Consider the following 17,177-nt stretch of genomic DNA (forward strand, 5'->3'; position numbering starts at 1 on the left):
CACTGAAAGCGGGTACTGCTCTGTACCATGTTCAAAGCACTTCCGAAGGAGGTGGATGGAGTTCTCTTGTGAAGAGGAGGACAGTGTGGATGAAGAAAAGACTTTTTGCTGCACCATGGAGATGGAGTTTCCTTCCCTGCTAGAAGAAAACGCTGCTTGGGCTACATGGAACAGGACATCCAAACCCATAAAAAGCCACAAACACGATGCTCCATAAATTCCTTTTAAAAATCTTTTTAATGAAGAAATAATTCCATTCCAAAATATAGACACACAATTAAATAGTTTAATCACTTCAAAATATAACATGTCCCCAGTAGGTTCCAACACACACACACAAAACAATACTTAACAGCAATACAAAAACCCCATACAATAGCAGTTCTGTTACAATACCAATGAATATCGTGACATCTTTAGTGTCTCTATATCTGTCTCAAGTGGTGTCAAGTACAGTAGTTTTAAAAATGTCTTACAGTTAGTAGCCTCAAGATGTAACTCCTCATACTTTTTTTAATTTTTTTGGTTCAAAGGTAAAAATGCCCTTTTGTCTTCAGGACACAGTGGAGTGCTTGTTGTTCACAGCTCCGTCTGCTGAATTGAACCAACGTGATTACAGCAACCCGAGGTTGCAATATTTACAAGGTCTATCTACAGTAATTGCCAAGAACCAATAAGGATGGGAGAAGATGACAACTGAAAGTAAAGGTGGACACACTTATGATAAATTATGATGCAACAATTTGGCTCATGCATATAAGAAAATACATATTATATCACAACAAAGGCCACACACCTTTTTATGCAGTTTAGTTAACATTACTACTTACAGACAACCCATTCTCCACCTTCGCTTTGGACATTCAAGGACCCTATACATCTTCACATCCCTGTCTCCTGATTCCAAACCACTGGTTTTCCCCCAGTGACAGTAAAACCACCCGGAGTTTTGACTGCTGTGGTGGGCCATTGGTAGTTAAGAAAAGGGCCATGCCAGGGACCTCTTCTGTAACTGTTTTAATGACCGCAAACCACAACCAAAATAATATTCAACAAACAGACAAAGACCAGCTGGGTGAAAATGCAGCCAGCTTAACAGTTGGAAAATGCTTAAAATAGACATTTGGAGAGCTAAGTAAGAGGTGCTTCATCTCAGAGCTCCAGGGCATAAGGGACCCAGAACTCCAGCTCTAAGGGATCACCTTGTTGACACCAGCCTAAAAGAAAAGTACTCGATTAGTGAACTTTAGTCATTACTCCTAGTTCAGAAGCTCTTGCAATGGATTTAGTTTACTGCATCTATTTTAAGCATGGTGATAATGAGCACGCAGACATTAAGATGATGAGAGGGACCTCTTACTCTGGGTACAGTTAAACATGACATGGGTAGAATTAATCAGCCATTGCATGTAGCTGTGTTCTAGCTTGTCTTCTTCCTGTTCAGAAAATGCTTACTTGGAATCCTGAGCTGACAGCAATGTCTACAGGTTCACTGGAGTAGCTTCAAACATGGAGTGCTAGGCACTAGTGGAGGCTAACCCATTCCTGAGAGGAGGTTGGAGGAGGAGGCAGTGGAGGATATGGTGCCTGCCTTGCTAGGGTGGCACATACCCCAGGAGCAAAGACCAGTGATTACAAAAATGAAAAGCTTACATGAAGATATCTAGAACCCTTAGTATGCATTTGGATGTCTGAGACCAAGCCCAGATATGCAAGGAGATGTGGACAAGAGATCTGCATACGCAATAAAACAATATGGAAGTGAGAAATGGCAGCAGCTCTTTCATACAGATACTCATTCCCTAACACATAGTGCCCAGGGAAACAGCCATGAGCCTGGAGAGTACATGCAAACAAGTGGATTTACTGGGTCGAGCTACAATCTCATGTAAATATGGCAGTGCACATCCATGTCACCATGAAAGCAAGGACAGACAAGCCATGTTCACCTGCTTTAGATGGGTATCTCATCACTTGCTGTAGGCAAACTATGCTGGTGTGAAATATCTGTATGAAACACCACTGTTTTTAGGGCCATTAGACAGTGTCACTTCAGATCAGCCAGGTACTGGAAGCCTAATGTTGTATTAGGACAGTAAAATTACCTTGGCACAGAGGTGGTCCCGAGCTCATACACTGTGCAGCTCAGGAGGGCTGGGCAGCCAGCATGGAACATCTCCTGGTGTCCCTGACTGCTGCTGCTCCAGCTCTTGAGGGCCTGGCTCTGGTTTCTCTGCAGGGCAGTGCTATGTGCCATATGAGTGTCACCTTTACTTCCAAGCAGTGTGCTCTGGGGAGCACGTTACAGCTGATTTGTGTCAATCCCTGCTCAGGACATCTGTAGGTTTGTAGTCACAGCAGAGCAAACGCTTCTTAGCCAGCAGTCTCACTGTCTAACCCACAATGGCCAGGTCAGTCTCCTTTCTCCTGAAATGCCTTGATACTGGAAAAATACTAAACCAGACCAATCTCCAACCCTGTAACTATATGCCTGTCCTTTCGAAAAAACCCACCGCTCTTCTTGTGCTTTTCACTGATCGCTATTTCTCCATCCAGCTCTGAAGGAGTCTCACTACACATTTCCAAGAGAGCATGCAGAACATCTGGTGGCTGGCTAAGGCAGTACACATTCGGAAATCAAAAGAGAACAGTTGCAAGCGCACTTTAAGCCTGTACATTTAAAGCTGAAGGCCTCGAAAATAACATAATGAAGGGGGGCGGGGAGGAGAGGAGGGGCAGAAAGATGGAAAGAGCCAGTTTGTTGAACACATGCCTACTAAAGCTAAAACATCAATGAAACAATACCATGGAGGATTATACGTAACATCAGTCAGTTCAGGGATCTTATGGCACCTGTGGTTTATAAACAGCTTTAGCAACGAGTATTTCAAAACATAGTTCACAGTTTTAAGAAGATCTGTGCTGATTTAAAAACTAGATTCTATATCATTTGAATGTCACCTTTTGTATATGATATCTATTTGGAAAAAAAATATTTACACTAACTTCTATGGCTGATTTGTTAGATTATTTTGAAAGAAACATTCCTAAGTTACACATTAGCCCTAAATTAGAGAAGTTTATTATTATTATTAATTATATTATTATAATTATTATTTTAGTACATTTTGTATAAGCCTTAATTTAAAGACTTGCAAACAAATTGCAAAGATAGTCTGGTACTTTGTTTTTTGGGCTACTAGATATATACACTCAGGAGTATTATTATTCAGTGTTAAATGCATAATTGTCGCTTTTTATTTCATCTCTGGAAAAAAATGTACAGTGTATAGTAAACCAATCTACTAAAATCTCAAAGTATTCAGAAATCAAATTTCTATCTATAAACAGTATTGTCATTGTAAACTGAACAGGTTCAATATCATGTGCAAAGGGTTCACGTGAGTTATTAATACCACTGTCCTGTGTAACAGCAGTATGTACATCAGTCTGTTTGCTTCACCAGTAATGAGCCATGTTACAGAAGATGTAGCTAATATAAGTTAGCTTTAAACAAAAGTCTTGTTGTCAAAAACACACATCTACAAACTACAACTCTTAGAACAAAAGTACTGTGCTACAGTCCTCAGAACTTAGTTATGTGATTTTTTTGTCAAGAGACGCTGCACCTCTTGGTTCCATTCTTCTGTGAAGTTTGCAGCTGAGTTTTCTTCATCGTCTGTCCGAAAGCAGCTCTCCTCATCATCAGTTCTTACGTAGCTTTCATTGTCTGTCTGACTGCAGCTTCCCTGTTGAGAAATGTTTAGGGAAGGTTTTTAAAGAGCACTGGTTTAAGATGCTGCACCCACACAGGCAGAGCAAGTAAAGCCTTTGAGTGCTGCTTTATTGAGAGAGAAAAGCAGGAGCTGGACAGTTCCTGTGGTTACCACTTAAGGAGTTAAGACAGGGAAAAAGCCATCCTACCTAGGTGAGCCATAGGTAATTGAGCTGTAAACAGGAACTTACAGGGTATGTGTGAAGTTGGAAACTCTCCTTGCCCTGGGCAAGAAGACTGTTCCCTGCTCTCCTGAGGGATCCCGGGATAACTCAGTTTACACTGGCACAGATTTGCAGTGTTCCCATTTTCCCTTCCATTTTACCCTTCCAGGTCGCTCTATAAATAGCTGTTGGTAGCAAACCCATGGATTATTCCCCTTGAGCACAGTGTTCAGCCACTCGATTAACAGTCCCTCACCATCATGAGCATCTCCACACATATTACTTGCCCTGTATATGTTTCACTCTGTCTAAAAGAACCTTTAGTTACTGAAGAGGATGATTTACAATAGCTCATAAACAGCCTAGTCCTCTGGTGCACCAGTTTCTCCTGGTGCTCCTTTGTATCCTGAAGCGTCAGTGAGTATCTTAAATTCCTATAGAGGAGTCATCAACATGTTAGTTGGTAATGGAAAATTCATGATAGATTACTGCTGCTCTTTCTCAGAACTATGTCAGGATCTACAGTCAGGTAATACTGGAAACTTCTGTTTTTGGGATGTTTATTGTAAGGACACTGTTTACATACTTGACTCTTCCAAAGTTAAGGAGCTCAGCCCTTTTTCTCTTGAACTACCTCAGAGAGAAAACCCATCTGCATTGCATGAGATATGATAATAACAGCGTAATACCACACCCTACTGACATGAATTCTTTTCTACTCATTTCAGGCATAAAGCTGGTCTACAAGATGGGAGATGAAATGCAGATTACTTCAGCAAAAATAGTTAAATCTGATGAAGAAGAAAGGTCAGGTAGAACCTTGCTGCTTCTCCTTCCTGACACCATTTGATTGTATTAATTATTCAACCACAAACAATTCCATCCCATTCACTAATACTTATGCATTCCAAATGTTATGATGATCTTAATTTAGTGTCTCCTTGTGTCAGGCAGTTACAAAAGACAGGCATTAACATTCGTTGACAAAAGGAAAGGAAACCTGCACTGCAAGTATAATGAGAGTTTCATAAAAAATGTCTGAGGTACATTTTAAATGATATGTTTTAAAAATCAGACATGCATCTGTACCGCTTAAGTCTGCAAACTTACTCGGAAATCTTAGTAAAGGAATATTTCACTCTTCACAAATCAGCCAAAAAATGAAAATGAAAGGTGTGGAAGAGGTCAGTTCTCAGCTGCCTAAGACTGATTTTTTTTTTTTTTGGGCTGGCCCTGGAACTCACGCTTCGCGGCGGCCCAGCCGGCCCTGGATGCTGGGCCTGGCTCCGGGCACGGAAAGGAGCAAGAGAATGGGAGCTTCGCCTGTGCGGACAGTGCCATCGTGGGAGATGAGAGGGGAGCCCCAGAACACACAGAAGAGAAGGACAACTCTAAACCCAGGCAGATGGAGCTTGTCAGCCCTGTAAGGCCATCCATCTAAGCGAAGGTCACTCTAAACAAACCTACGTCCTGAGGACCTCGCTGCCACCGTCCAAGCTTGCTCGGCCCTGGCAGATGAACTTTAGGATTAAAGGGTGGGCTCAGTTCAGCGCACACTGTGTCTCACCTAAAAAATCCATTGCACAGGCTCGAAGGCCTTACCCGCATTTGCAAAGCCCTGTATCACCAGCACGCTTGTAACAAATGTGGGTAGAGACCTTTCCCAAATCTTCGTTCACGAAGACTGGCCATGATGAAGACTGATTTTTACCGAATCAATTTCAGGGTTATGTAAATCATAGAATAATTTAGGTTGGAAAAGACCTCTAAGATCATTGAGTCCAGCTGTTAACCCAGGTCTCCCATGTTCACCACTAAACCATGTCCCCAAGTGCTACATCCACCTGCCTTTTAAATACCTCCAGGGACAGTGACTCAGCAACTACTTCTCTGAGCAGCCTATTCCAGTGCTGGGCAACTCTGTCAGTGACAAAATTTTTCCTAATATCCTAAAATATAGGAACATCTCATATTTCTTGACAGTATCATTATAAACCACAAGAGTAAAATAAGGGGGGCCTGTGAAGCATGGGAAGCATTAAGATGACATTGACAGTAATGCTAAGTATTTGGGTTTGCTTCAAATTTTCTGGATAATTTACTTCTCTTTGGTGGAGTGTGGGAAGGGTTATTCTAAATTCTCTCAAGGCTTTTCTCTATTCCACAGCCAGCACTGGGATAGAGAGATTTTCATACAAGAAATAATGAGTACTAATGAACCTCAGAGCTTTAAATTCATTGCAACATCTTAGAAGTGCCAAAATTAATTCCAAGTCAAGACTCATATGATTTGTCATGATATAAAATTGTTTCTTGACCTTTTCTGTAACAGAATCCACAGGTTCTTTTCTGTTACTTATCATTCAGTGAGTTTTCAAAAAACACCCCTATCACTTGTGTAATTTTAGAACTGAATTCACTAAAGTTGCTTCTTCCCTGTTAACTTGGTCACAGTTCTTTTACAGCTTTTTTTTTAAACCTACATGCTAAGAAGAGGAGGACTTAAGGGGAAAAATAAAGATGAAAACCAAAACATAACTGAGCGAATGTAGCAGACATTTTTGAAAATTACTGTGCTGCCAGCCTCCTGTTATTTTCAAATGGAATGGTCCTGATAATGCTGGTTTTTATGTATTTGTTCAGGAAAAAACCAAAAAGAGATGCTGAATCATTTGATTGTGCTAGTAGAGTATGACTTATACGTATATGACCAGTTCATCTACAGCCTGTATCTTTCTTCTTCACTGCTGCATCACTGGCTTAGGAGGAAGAGGCTGAAGAAACTGGGCTTGGGGCAGAAGTGTCAAGGGAGGATCAGTTAGCAACTATTTGAGGGGTATTTACAGGGATAACACAGCAAAAATCTTCTTGGCAGTGCTGAAATACAGAAGAAAGACAAAGGCATTTTAGGAGGTTCATCTTGGACATGAGGACAAAATAAAAGGTACAAGAAGGATGACACTGCCCAGGGAGGTGGTGAAATTTTTATCTGTGTAAGTTTTAATCTTTGCTAGAGAAAGCCATGGCTGACATGGTCTTGTGTTGCAGATAGACCTGCATCAGGTGGGAGACTGGACCAAATGGCCTCTTGAGGGTCCAGTCAACCAACACACCAACCATCACTCCTCTGTGATCTCCTGAGCTCCTGGCATGAAATCCGTGCAAGGAATGAACTGTAGTGTGTGAGCTGCTCTGAGTAGCAGCATTTAGGGCCCTAGAGCTGAAGAGAGGCCAGGGCACAGCTGGGAAATGAGACCTCAGGCTGTGGACACAGCAAATATAGCACCCACATGTCCATCAGCTGAGGGCTAGTAACCTGACTTGGACTCTGGGCTATGGATCCTGTGTCCCATCTTTCCCAAACAGTAAATGGTGAAGTCCCCATTGCAAAGGACTGAAAATATCAACAGCCAGTGAACTGCATGCTAGCTTTAAAATCTTTCCTTCTCAGAGAAAAACATGGATGCAGTCCAATTGTATCTTCACAGCACTTAAACAATTAATCTGTGCCCTTTGGCTTAGCCAACACCAAGCCCTTCTCACAGCGGCACACTGGGCAGACTGGACTGACCACACCATCTCTCTACCAGCAGAGATACTCCTAATCTCTGCTGGTAAACATGAAAACAGAGTTTGGGAAAAAAAAAAAAAGCAAGAGATGAGAAAAATATGGAAGTGTTGCTCAGTAAGATTTCTGTCTTGGAAAAACAGTCAAGTAGAATATATAGTATTTTTTTAAGAATGCATTAATATAAAAAAAATTGAGAGGATTTGTGGGTTTTGTGTGTCAAAAAAATTCCACCTGTTTCAATACAAACCATTGAGGCACTTTTGCAGTGGAAAATGTCACCCACAGCCACTCAAAGCCCCAGATCCCACAACAGTTTATGTTATAAGGTTTTGAGTGAGTGAGAGGGTTTGGAGTGGGAATGGATCTGAGTCTTTAACTGAAATTATTACATGTTTTGATTGAGAGAAGGAGAACACTGTTAAAAAACTGAGAACAAAATCTCTAATAAAGACTCCTCCCTGTACTCCCTCTCAGTGGATGCTTTAGGCCTGATTTGTATTAGCTTTTCTCACCTTCTTTTCTGTTATAATAATGCATATAAATGAATTAGGCATGACCAACTCAAATGTGTGCCAGCATTAAGAAAGAATAACTTTAGAAAATCTAGGAAATTGTAGGTCTCGTGGGAATATGTTCACTGCACAAGTCAACAGCAATTAATTGAAAATGACTTTTCAACCAGTTTCTGAAATGGAGGTTTTCTGCTCTCATTGGCTATCCTTGGCAAAAAACCAACTGCTATCAAGGGGATAGAGGTAAAATAACATCAAAGTTGCAGGTTCACCCAATGTTAAGATCTGCCTAGTGCCTGCTGAAAACAAGCTCAAATTCACTCTGTTACTTTACTAAAAATAAAACAAGTACATTTAACATAAAAAGTAAACTGAAAACACGATTAAATTATGTTTTATATATTACTGGAATCACCTGCTGTCTTTGGAATTTGGGAATTTGTTATACTAGATGTTATTCCAAAATCAATTCCAGAAAACTGTACATAGCACTTTTAAAAATGCAAATAGATTGCATTAAGCCCTAATCAAATGACACCAACCCCAGATTAATGAAATGAGGAAATGGACAAAACTCTGTGGCTGGCCATCAGCAGCAATATCACTCATATGCAGTTATGATAAACTGATCTCATTTCCCTCATCTTTTTTTTTTTTTTTTTTTAAATAAGCACAAATGTAATACTGTTGTGAGATAGGAAAGTCTGTTGGCTTTCTACCTCATGTGGCCATCTAGGGTCACATGGACTGTATTTGTATCATTAGTGATTGAATAACAGCTTAGAAATAAAACTCTTTGTGCAGTTTCTAAGCTGCAAGCAAGAATCCAACGTAAAAAGCAAAAGCACTTTATGTACCATGACTGGTATGAACTATTTTGAAATTATTTTTCCAATGCCATGAAATGTAAGTACTGAGTAAAAGACACAAGATATGACAAACTTCCATATTCACAAGAGAGTGAATCTTGAGAAGACTAAGACACACCACATGTAGATGTATTTATCATAATGTACCATAATACATTTTGTTCTTGTGGATGTAGGTGAAATGCCAAATCCACTAGATTTGAATCTTAATTTCTGTATGGTTGGGCTTTTACAGCTGGTGGGAATATTACAGTCTTTGCTACTGGCTGAAGGGCTTCCCTGGGAGCCAAAAAGAATTTCACTATGAAACTCTTTTTTCTTTTTGACAGGATTTCAAAATGCTTCTCATCCAGGAGATGAGATAGTAGTCTCAGATCTCTGCTAATTTGAGACAGGATACATATTTTCAAGAAAGGCAGGCTGTACAGCAATATGCATTTCCTCACATCACTACATTAACATTGCTTCCTAACAAAAAACGAAACCTTAAATGGAATTGCCTCAGTTTTATAATTCTAATGAAAAGGATTTTTTTCAACTTATTTGCAAGTTTGCAAACTGTAATTAAATTAAGTTCTATATAACATTTCCACTATATACAGTTATATGCATACATTGTTGTTGAAAGATCTATTTTCCTTTTCCTGTGACCTCATCTATAACTGACAACTGCAACAAAACAGAATAAAAAACCTTATTTTCCTGGCTGTCAATGTTTAGGAAACTCTACACAGCTCATATTTTTAACAGGACTGCTGAGAAAGTGAATGTAACCTGAGGGGCAAAGTAGGACAATTTTTATGAGCAGTTATTTGGTGTTTATAGTACTCTGGGTATTGCAGTTTATTTGCTTTTCACATCCATTTATTCTGCTTTAGTTGCAAGAGACATTGCTTTGGAAATACCTACTAGCAGCTACTTTCACAAGGTATACATTTTAACAGCCAAATTTTACTGTCAGCAGAAGCTGCAAACCCGTTGAATCAGGGTCAAGTTTTGCCATCAAAATTGTCTTATAAATAAGGAGGTCTAGCATAAAACATGGCATACAAAATGTAACAATATCAGTTCCTGCTAGAGTTGGCACAGGCTAGTTCACTGGTTTTGATTATCAGAGCAGGGGATCATCTGAACATGACCCTGCTCCCAAGTTGTGGTGTCCATTTGATCACTGACCTCTGTTTGCCATTAGTTCTGGCTTTGAGGAAGAGGCTCAGTTTACAGACCAGACTCAGATCCCTATTCTGACTTCTCCTGCCTTTCTGGCCCCATTACCCCATGGTTCAGTGTCTCAGTAGGATGGACAGCATTGTCTCACTGCCATCGTCACAGCAGGGCATTCTCCTAGGAAGTCAGAAATGCAGAGCCCACAGCTTCAGATGAGGCAAAAAGGAAATGTGTGGCCTCCCATTTCCTGGGCAAGTGTTCAGAATAACAGGCTACTTCATAAAAATAGACGTTGTCTGTCTTCCTGAAGAAAAACACAATTGCTGAACTTGGCATTAATCTCGGTGCTGCAACTGTGAGGTTGGCATGTGTAAGGAACATGACCTGAATACAGGACAGCAGGGAATTTATAGATCTTCTTACCATGTCTGAATTGCCAGACTCTAGCTAGTAGCTGAGTGCCTTGCACTTTGGATTGGGGCATTTTAAACTTCCACAACACATCTGAAGATACCTCTGTGGTTAAGCAGCTGGTGGATTGTTTTTTGTAATATCTGCCTGACTTCTGTTTCACACGTGGGAGTAGATGTTCTGATCTCACCAGAAATTATTTATTTCAGTTATCCTAGCATTGATTAAAGCACTAAAAAGAATTAAACTCAGGTCTCCTGAAATGTAATCTGATTCCTTATCTTCTGGATAAGGTGTCTCTGTACTGGCTAATATATTTGTTGTCATCCCTAGGGATGAAAAGCCCACATTCTCACTCTGATGGTCAACAAAGCAAAAAGATAGCTTAATGGGAATCCTCAGGACTAGGAGCATATTTCAGTAAATTAGAACTGCTTTAGAGAGATTCCTAGGCATCCCAACACAGGTTAAAAGAAGAAAGAAACAGCATCCTCATCACATTCAGATGGCTCAAGGTGCATTGCAACTGAAATACACATTATGAGGATTAATTCCAAACAGTCTTCTAAATTATAATAATACTTACTTGAGAGGAGAGAGAAGGATATTGCACTCAACTTTGCAAACTGACCTGTAGATAACAAAGGATAGAAAACAAGAAGATGACAAATTAAGCCCGTGAGCAGCCAGGCAGTGTATTATTCTGAAGAAAGCCATGCAAAAGCCTAGAAATAAAGGGAGCAATTAGGGACCCAGAAAATAAAACCAATGAAAACTGTCTTACACAACACACCCAGCAAAAGACTGTAACAAGAACACAACTGGAAGCAGATGTGGAAGGATAAGCACTGTTAGCATTTATACTTGTGCATTAATATGTGGGGATTTTTTTCTGATATGGATACCTGTTATTTACAACATGCTTCAAAAAAAAAAAAAGAAAGAAAGAAGCCTCCTTGAGGTTCCCTGCCCCTCATTTCCCCATGTATCTTGGCTTTTTTTGCTCATACTTTAATATTAATTTAGAGTTTAGCATGAAAATCTTGCTTGGAAACAAGGTGACACAAAATAACAAGAGTGGGTTTGGACCAAGCATTTTCCATGCTACATGACATCTACATGTTTCTCTAAATGTGCAGCTTTTACACAAAGTGAGACATTTAATAACATAAAAAAGGTTACCAGATTGTTACTGAAGTTACCATTCTGTAACCTTAGTATGAGTTCCTCCCCGCAGTTTTCAGCTGACAATTGCACTCAGCTTTTTTTCGCAATCCAGATGAATGCAGTGTACATGTGAGTACAGACAGCAAAATAGCTTGTAATAAATTCCAATGGTTTGATGCAAATGAGAATAGTTGACCTGGCCACTGTTCAACAGGATACCCTAAACAGAAATTTCCCAATTTTCCTTTGTTTTTGCAAGTAGGAAGTTGTGTCTTTACACTCAGTGGTATTAGTAGATAAAGGAATAGAATAGCAAAATGCCACAAATAAACAGCAAATTGCAGAAAACAAGCCACTGCCAAAGCACATGTCTCAGGATCAATACATGACACTCAAAACAACTCCTAATCGTCTTAGTAGTCCCTACTAACTTAATACCTTTTCTTGCTTCCTTTAAACCTGCTCTGTAATTGAAATGGCATCAGTCATACTGGGAAGGACTTCTCATGCTTTGGGTCTGTGGTTATCAACTAAAAATAGATTCTACTTACAAGTCACTACTGTCAAATCATTGCCTGATAGGAGCTGACAATCTCACAGACAGTAAAGTACATCACGAAATTTCTTTCGGAAAAATGCTGTTAAACAGAACTTGCCTAGAATGAGGACATTCTGTTCCTTCAGTGAATATATTTTTTAAAAAAAAGCCTTTTTTTTTTTTTTATTGCTCCCCTGGTGGAAACAAATAATGTAAACCAATGGGGAATAAACTTCACCTGGGTGTAGTCTTAGCTGACCTAAATTCAGAAGGAGTTTTATTCTGACATTGATAAGGAGATTTCCTCTCCTTCTTCTGGGAATGTTGGTGGAGGACAGCAGAAAAGCTCTGTTTTGACTGAAGCAAGAGTAACACCCAGTGGCATTGACCGACGTATAACTTCTACTGCCCTTATTTGTGGTGCACATGCATACTGAATCTTATGCATGCACAAAATCCCCTTGTAACTTGTGATACTCATGGAACACTGTTGCCATATATTGCACTTCTGTACTGTAATCAAAATACAGTCAAACTGGTCTATTATTCTTTTTGAAGAAAATGGATTTTTTACCAGAAAGAATAACATTTATTATTTGATGCCTGACAGCTCTGACCATTGAGGCACCCCTTCTTTATAACTGACAAATACTTTTCTTTTTATCAGCAGTACCTCCTCATCCTGTTCAGAAGTTTAAAGGCTGTGATTTTTACCATTTCCTATCTTGGATAAAAAATTCTGACAATCCCCCCATGTCTCCCGCTGTTGCCTTCGTAAATAGTCTATAACAATTCTTCTCCTTTCGTTGTGTCCTTAAAGACCTTTGCAATGAAATGACTTTTGGCAAGCTATCATGGGCACGTAGCCGGTCTACATAAACAAGAACAACAAAAAGATGCTCACATCAACCTCAAGACTACCTGTAATTTTCATAAGACTTGATGAACTTCTACAAGGCTAACATATCCTAGCAGCTTTACAGAAAAGAAGACCAAAAAAGCAGCCAATCTTCATTCCATCACAAGCCTGTCAGTCCCAGATTATTGTCTCCAAAGTGACTGGCACTGGGCACTGGACACTGGATGAAAAGTACCAGAAAAAAAGGCTAGATTTTGTTAGCTCCCAGAAATCAGCAGTTTAAAGAATTCCTGCCCATGAAGTGATTTTGAATCTCATTTGCATATCTCTGATCTCTCACAACCTGCCTAATCTGGTCTTTTTAGCCCATTTAATCTTTTGGTCTATGTTCTGTAGGGGTGAGGTTCAAATTCAAACAGATCACCATATGGGAAAAGAGTTATTTCTGCTTGGTTCAGCTCTGCTCCCAAATAACTGAACTAGGTTTGCCCTCCTACTGACACTACTACCAACTTTATAAAAAGTAATGTATTTTATATTCAGATGATCCGAGTCAGAATAACTTAAAGTCTGGCAATAATCCATTACACCCAGCCGAAGTGGAGATCATGACGCAGACATGGATATCTACAGAATTCCAGCTCCCCCTGGCATATCTGCTTTACTCAGACTCTTCAACAAATGCCCTTTGAGAACTTCCTCAGGGAGGTGCTTAATAAGAAATCCCCAGGCTGTTGAATACTTGGTCCCCTGGGATAAAATTCGTTTCAGACCCTTTTCTGTACTTTCAAATTCTGACAATGACATTAACACACAGACTGCACTTTAGCTTCAGTTCTCACTGGAGAAACATTATGAATGGTTTTTGCTACTGAAGAAAAAAATATCTGAAAATAGCAACACAGCTTGACACCAATAGCCAGCATCTATGGCAGGGGGGAATTAGGTCTAAGTGACTTGGTAGGCACAGGCAGAGAACAAGTTCAGAGGCAATTCTGTCCCACCTGCTACCCTTGCTAAGCTTATGAACTACCATTGTGTGCCTCAGGCAGTGTGGTCTTCCTGGATATGCACAAAGGATAGATGCATGCGTGTCTGTTGAAAAGTGGCAGCAGTTTTTGGGATGTAGCTGCTCTATTAACTGAGAAGAAATCACACTCCAGAGCCCAGGACTGGTTAGATGGCACTGGGTGTCTATGGCGCACTGTTGTCTCTCACTTATGGAGAAATATGGGCAGCTGGTGTCCTTCTCTCACCTGGTATGCCTCATCCTGCAGCTTCTGCTTCAGGTACTCTTCCATTTTCAGTTCATTCTCCAGCTGGCGGACAGAGTCATTCTCATAATTTTCATCATCTGCTCTGACATAGGGGTCTCCATCTTCTGTAACCCTAAAGACATTAATAAATAGCCTCCTGAGATGAATGACATTCAGAGTCAATAAAACTTCCCTTATTGTAAGCTATGAAGAGTGTGGGATACTTTTAGTCCAACGACATGCTCCACTGGCTAGTATTTTCCTGGCAGTGGAAAACACGTCTGATATTTCCCCTCTCCAGTGGTTTGGCATTGATGAAGTACACCAAAGGGCATATTCAGCTGAAGGCATTTCCCTAAGGAAATGAGTAACAAAAGTTCTGAATAACTTGATACAAAGAGGTTGAACTAAAAATAACTAGAAAGATCCGTACTGTTTCTGAAAGGAAGATTCAGGTTCTAAAAATAAATCTGTTTGTTGATCAATTGAGTGGGTCAATGAAAAGCATTCTGTCTTTTCCATTTAAAAACTTTTTTTTCTCAGTGAGCTCTAATAGGCCCCTCAGTCTGCATAAGCAGAGAATAGGACTGCAGAGCATATTAGGGAGAACATCTGCCCAACAGCCTCCATGCTGCCTGAGTGTACCAGGCTGGATGCGAGACAGCTCACTCCTGAGGGAATCCTAAATTCTGGCCTTTACTGAGCTCCCTACTATCTAACCGTGAAGCAGTCCTCACTTGGATTTATGCTTTTTCTTTTTTGTAATCAAATGGTTGAGGGAAAATACTGCGTGCTGCACATTGTTTTCAAAAGAAAAAGAATGTGATTAAGAAGGTTGAGCAGGTACCCACATGTCACTACGGAGAGAGCCAGTGGCAGCAGCGCTGTGGATATACCCTGGCTTCCGGGCATGGATCTGGGCGAGGAAAGCCTTTTCAGATGTCGGGGATGGAACCAGGTCATCAAAATGAGTCCGTCCAAATTCAGAATCCACATTGCTTTCTGTCTCACTGCCCACTTCTGTGAAGCAAAAATTTCCATTTAACTTTCACAAAAGTAAGTATTCTTGCCTATTTCTCTAAGCATTTTTCTGCCTTTCCAACTGAGAATGCTATGTCCACAGTGAATAACAGCATATTATTCTACATATATTGGCAAAGCTTATAGTTTTGTTCTTGTGGTGGGACCAAATATTGAAGCTTTTGCTTATCTCAGTTATAAGGTAAGATATTTTAATGAGACTACTACAGACTACATTTTACAATAGGTCCTATATGTTCTATACTGAATGATATTTCTAAAGAGTGAAATCCCACTCCACATGGAATAACAAACAAACTTAAAGTTTTCACTATATCCAGCTGCACCTCTACATCCATGGCTTCGGGAAACTGCTGTGTTCCTGAAGCTGTTATATAAGGATTTTTCTTCTAAAAGCATGACAAGCTTTAAAGATACATTACATTGCCTTTTTGTTGCTTTGTATCTTCCCACCTTCCATTTTTTTTCAGAAATATGTGAAATGTCAATGTAGTGACCATCCACCCTGGCCAACCTCACTCACCAGAATTTAGTTCTTTTACCAAAGAAGACATGGTGTTGGTGATTGAATCTGCTGCCACCAGCAGATCGTTTCTTAAGTTTCGTCTTGCACCTGAAGCAAGAGACGGACAAAGCACAGTGTTACGATTATTCACATGACATATGTTTTCCTCTTGAAGGCAGTTTTAACCCCGTTGAAAGCTGTCATTGTGATAATTCAGGGTATCAAAGTCCTTACGAAGGACACGTGCAGTGGAGTTCTCTGCAGAATGGCCTCATTTACTTATGCTGTATGCAAAAGCAGAAGCCTACCCTCACGCTTCATTTAATCACAATGCCAGATATCTGGAGATTATTCATTGCCATCAAGCTTGCATTTGTGTGGTGACACCAGCAGACCAGGCCTGGAAGATTAAATCCAGCGTGAACTCATTTACAGTGCCTGTGGGGGAGGAGGGAAGAAATGAAGCGTTTTCTGTAAGTTCCCACAGCTCTGTTTAATGACACCATTATTGCCAGGTATTTGCCAGATAATTATGGCAAATGTTGAAGAAACACACTTGACCTCACCCAGACTATGCAGATTTCTCTTCTCCACTCCCTCTCAGCCTCTCCTGTAACTCAAGGACTTTCTTGTATATTCTATAATTTACTGCCTCTCTTTCCACCCCCATTTTTTTTTTTTTTTTAATAAAGGAAGTGCTATTGCCTCTCTAAACAGCCCCAGGCTGCTTTTAAACTTTTTCTAATAATGCATCTAGAAGTGCTTCCCTGCTGAACCTGGCAATATTCCCTTAACCATCAATCATGAAAGATTCCTGTGAGCTGCATGAAATACTCCTTCCTAAGGAGGGGTCTGGGGGTAATGCATGCTTAACTCCCCCAAATCCCAAACATAGATACTATTGTAGCTGAATAATCAATATATCCCACAGAACCTCTAGTCTTCCAAATTGAATTATTTACAGGAATTGGCAGGATTTGGCTGCTGTAAATTTTTAAAAACTGCCTGAATGCAAAACAATACATTTTAAAAAGTTCCTCAAATCCCAAGGAGGTTTCTTTTAATATATCCACTAGCAAATGATTACTGGAATGTAAATTAGAGTAGTTAATTTCTCTCTGATAAACACACAGACAGTCACTCCCTCTCTAAAATCTTCTCACTTTTGTAACTCTGAACTATTGCAAACACTACGAAAGAGAAACAGAAACAACGAAGAGAACATGTCCTTTAACCATGGCTTGTCTGCATTATGTATATATAGGCAGATCTTTGTTGGTGCAGCAGAGAATGGAGCCATAGAATCTCAGCCCAACCCCCCTCACAAAGTCGTATGTTAAGA

The 17,177-nt window shown here is 40.1% G+C and overlaps 1 protein-coding gene across 40 annotated transcripts in view; it reads right to left on the bottom strand.

Moving 5' to 3' along the window:
* Positions 1–218: 218 nt before the first annotated feature.
* The window catches only part of DTNA (dystrobrevin alpha), a 226,237-nt gene continuing 209,278 nt past the window's right edge, over positions 219–17,177 (bottom strand). For 34 of the 40 annotated variants that reach the window (XM_064653912.1, XM_064653808.1, XM_064653837.1 and 31 more), the window contains 4 exons: positions 15,854–15,943; positions 15,141–15,309; positions 14,290–14,422; positions 219–3,749 (listed from right to left, as the gene is read on the bottom strand). In XM_064653912.1, coding sequence (XP_064509982.1) covers positions 3,594–3,749; positions 14,290–14,422; positions 15,141–15,309; positions 15,854–15,943 — 548 coding nt within the window. In that variant the 3' untranslated portion in view covers positions 219–3,593. Of the gene's footprint in view, positions 3,750–11,055; positions 11,101–14,289; positions 14,423–15,140; positions 15,310–15,853; positions 15,944–17,177 lie in introns of all 40 variants that reach the window. The other 6 variants (XM_064653991.1, XM_064653870.1, XM_064653849.1 and 3 more) reach the window with 1 other exon arrangement.

Source organism: Pseudopipra pipra, chromosome 1 (assembly GCF_036250125.1).
Source record: "Pseudopipra pipra isolate bDixPip1 chromosome 1, bDixPip1.hap1, whole genome shotgun sequence".
Taxonomy (NCBI): Eukaryota; Metazoa; Chordata; class Aves; order Passeriformes; family Pipridae; genus Pseudopipra; species Pseudopipra pipra.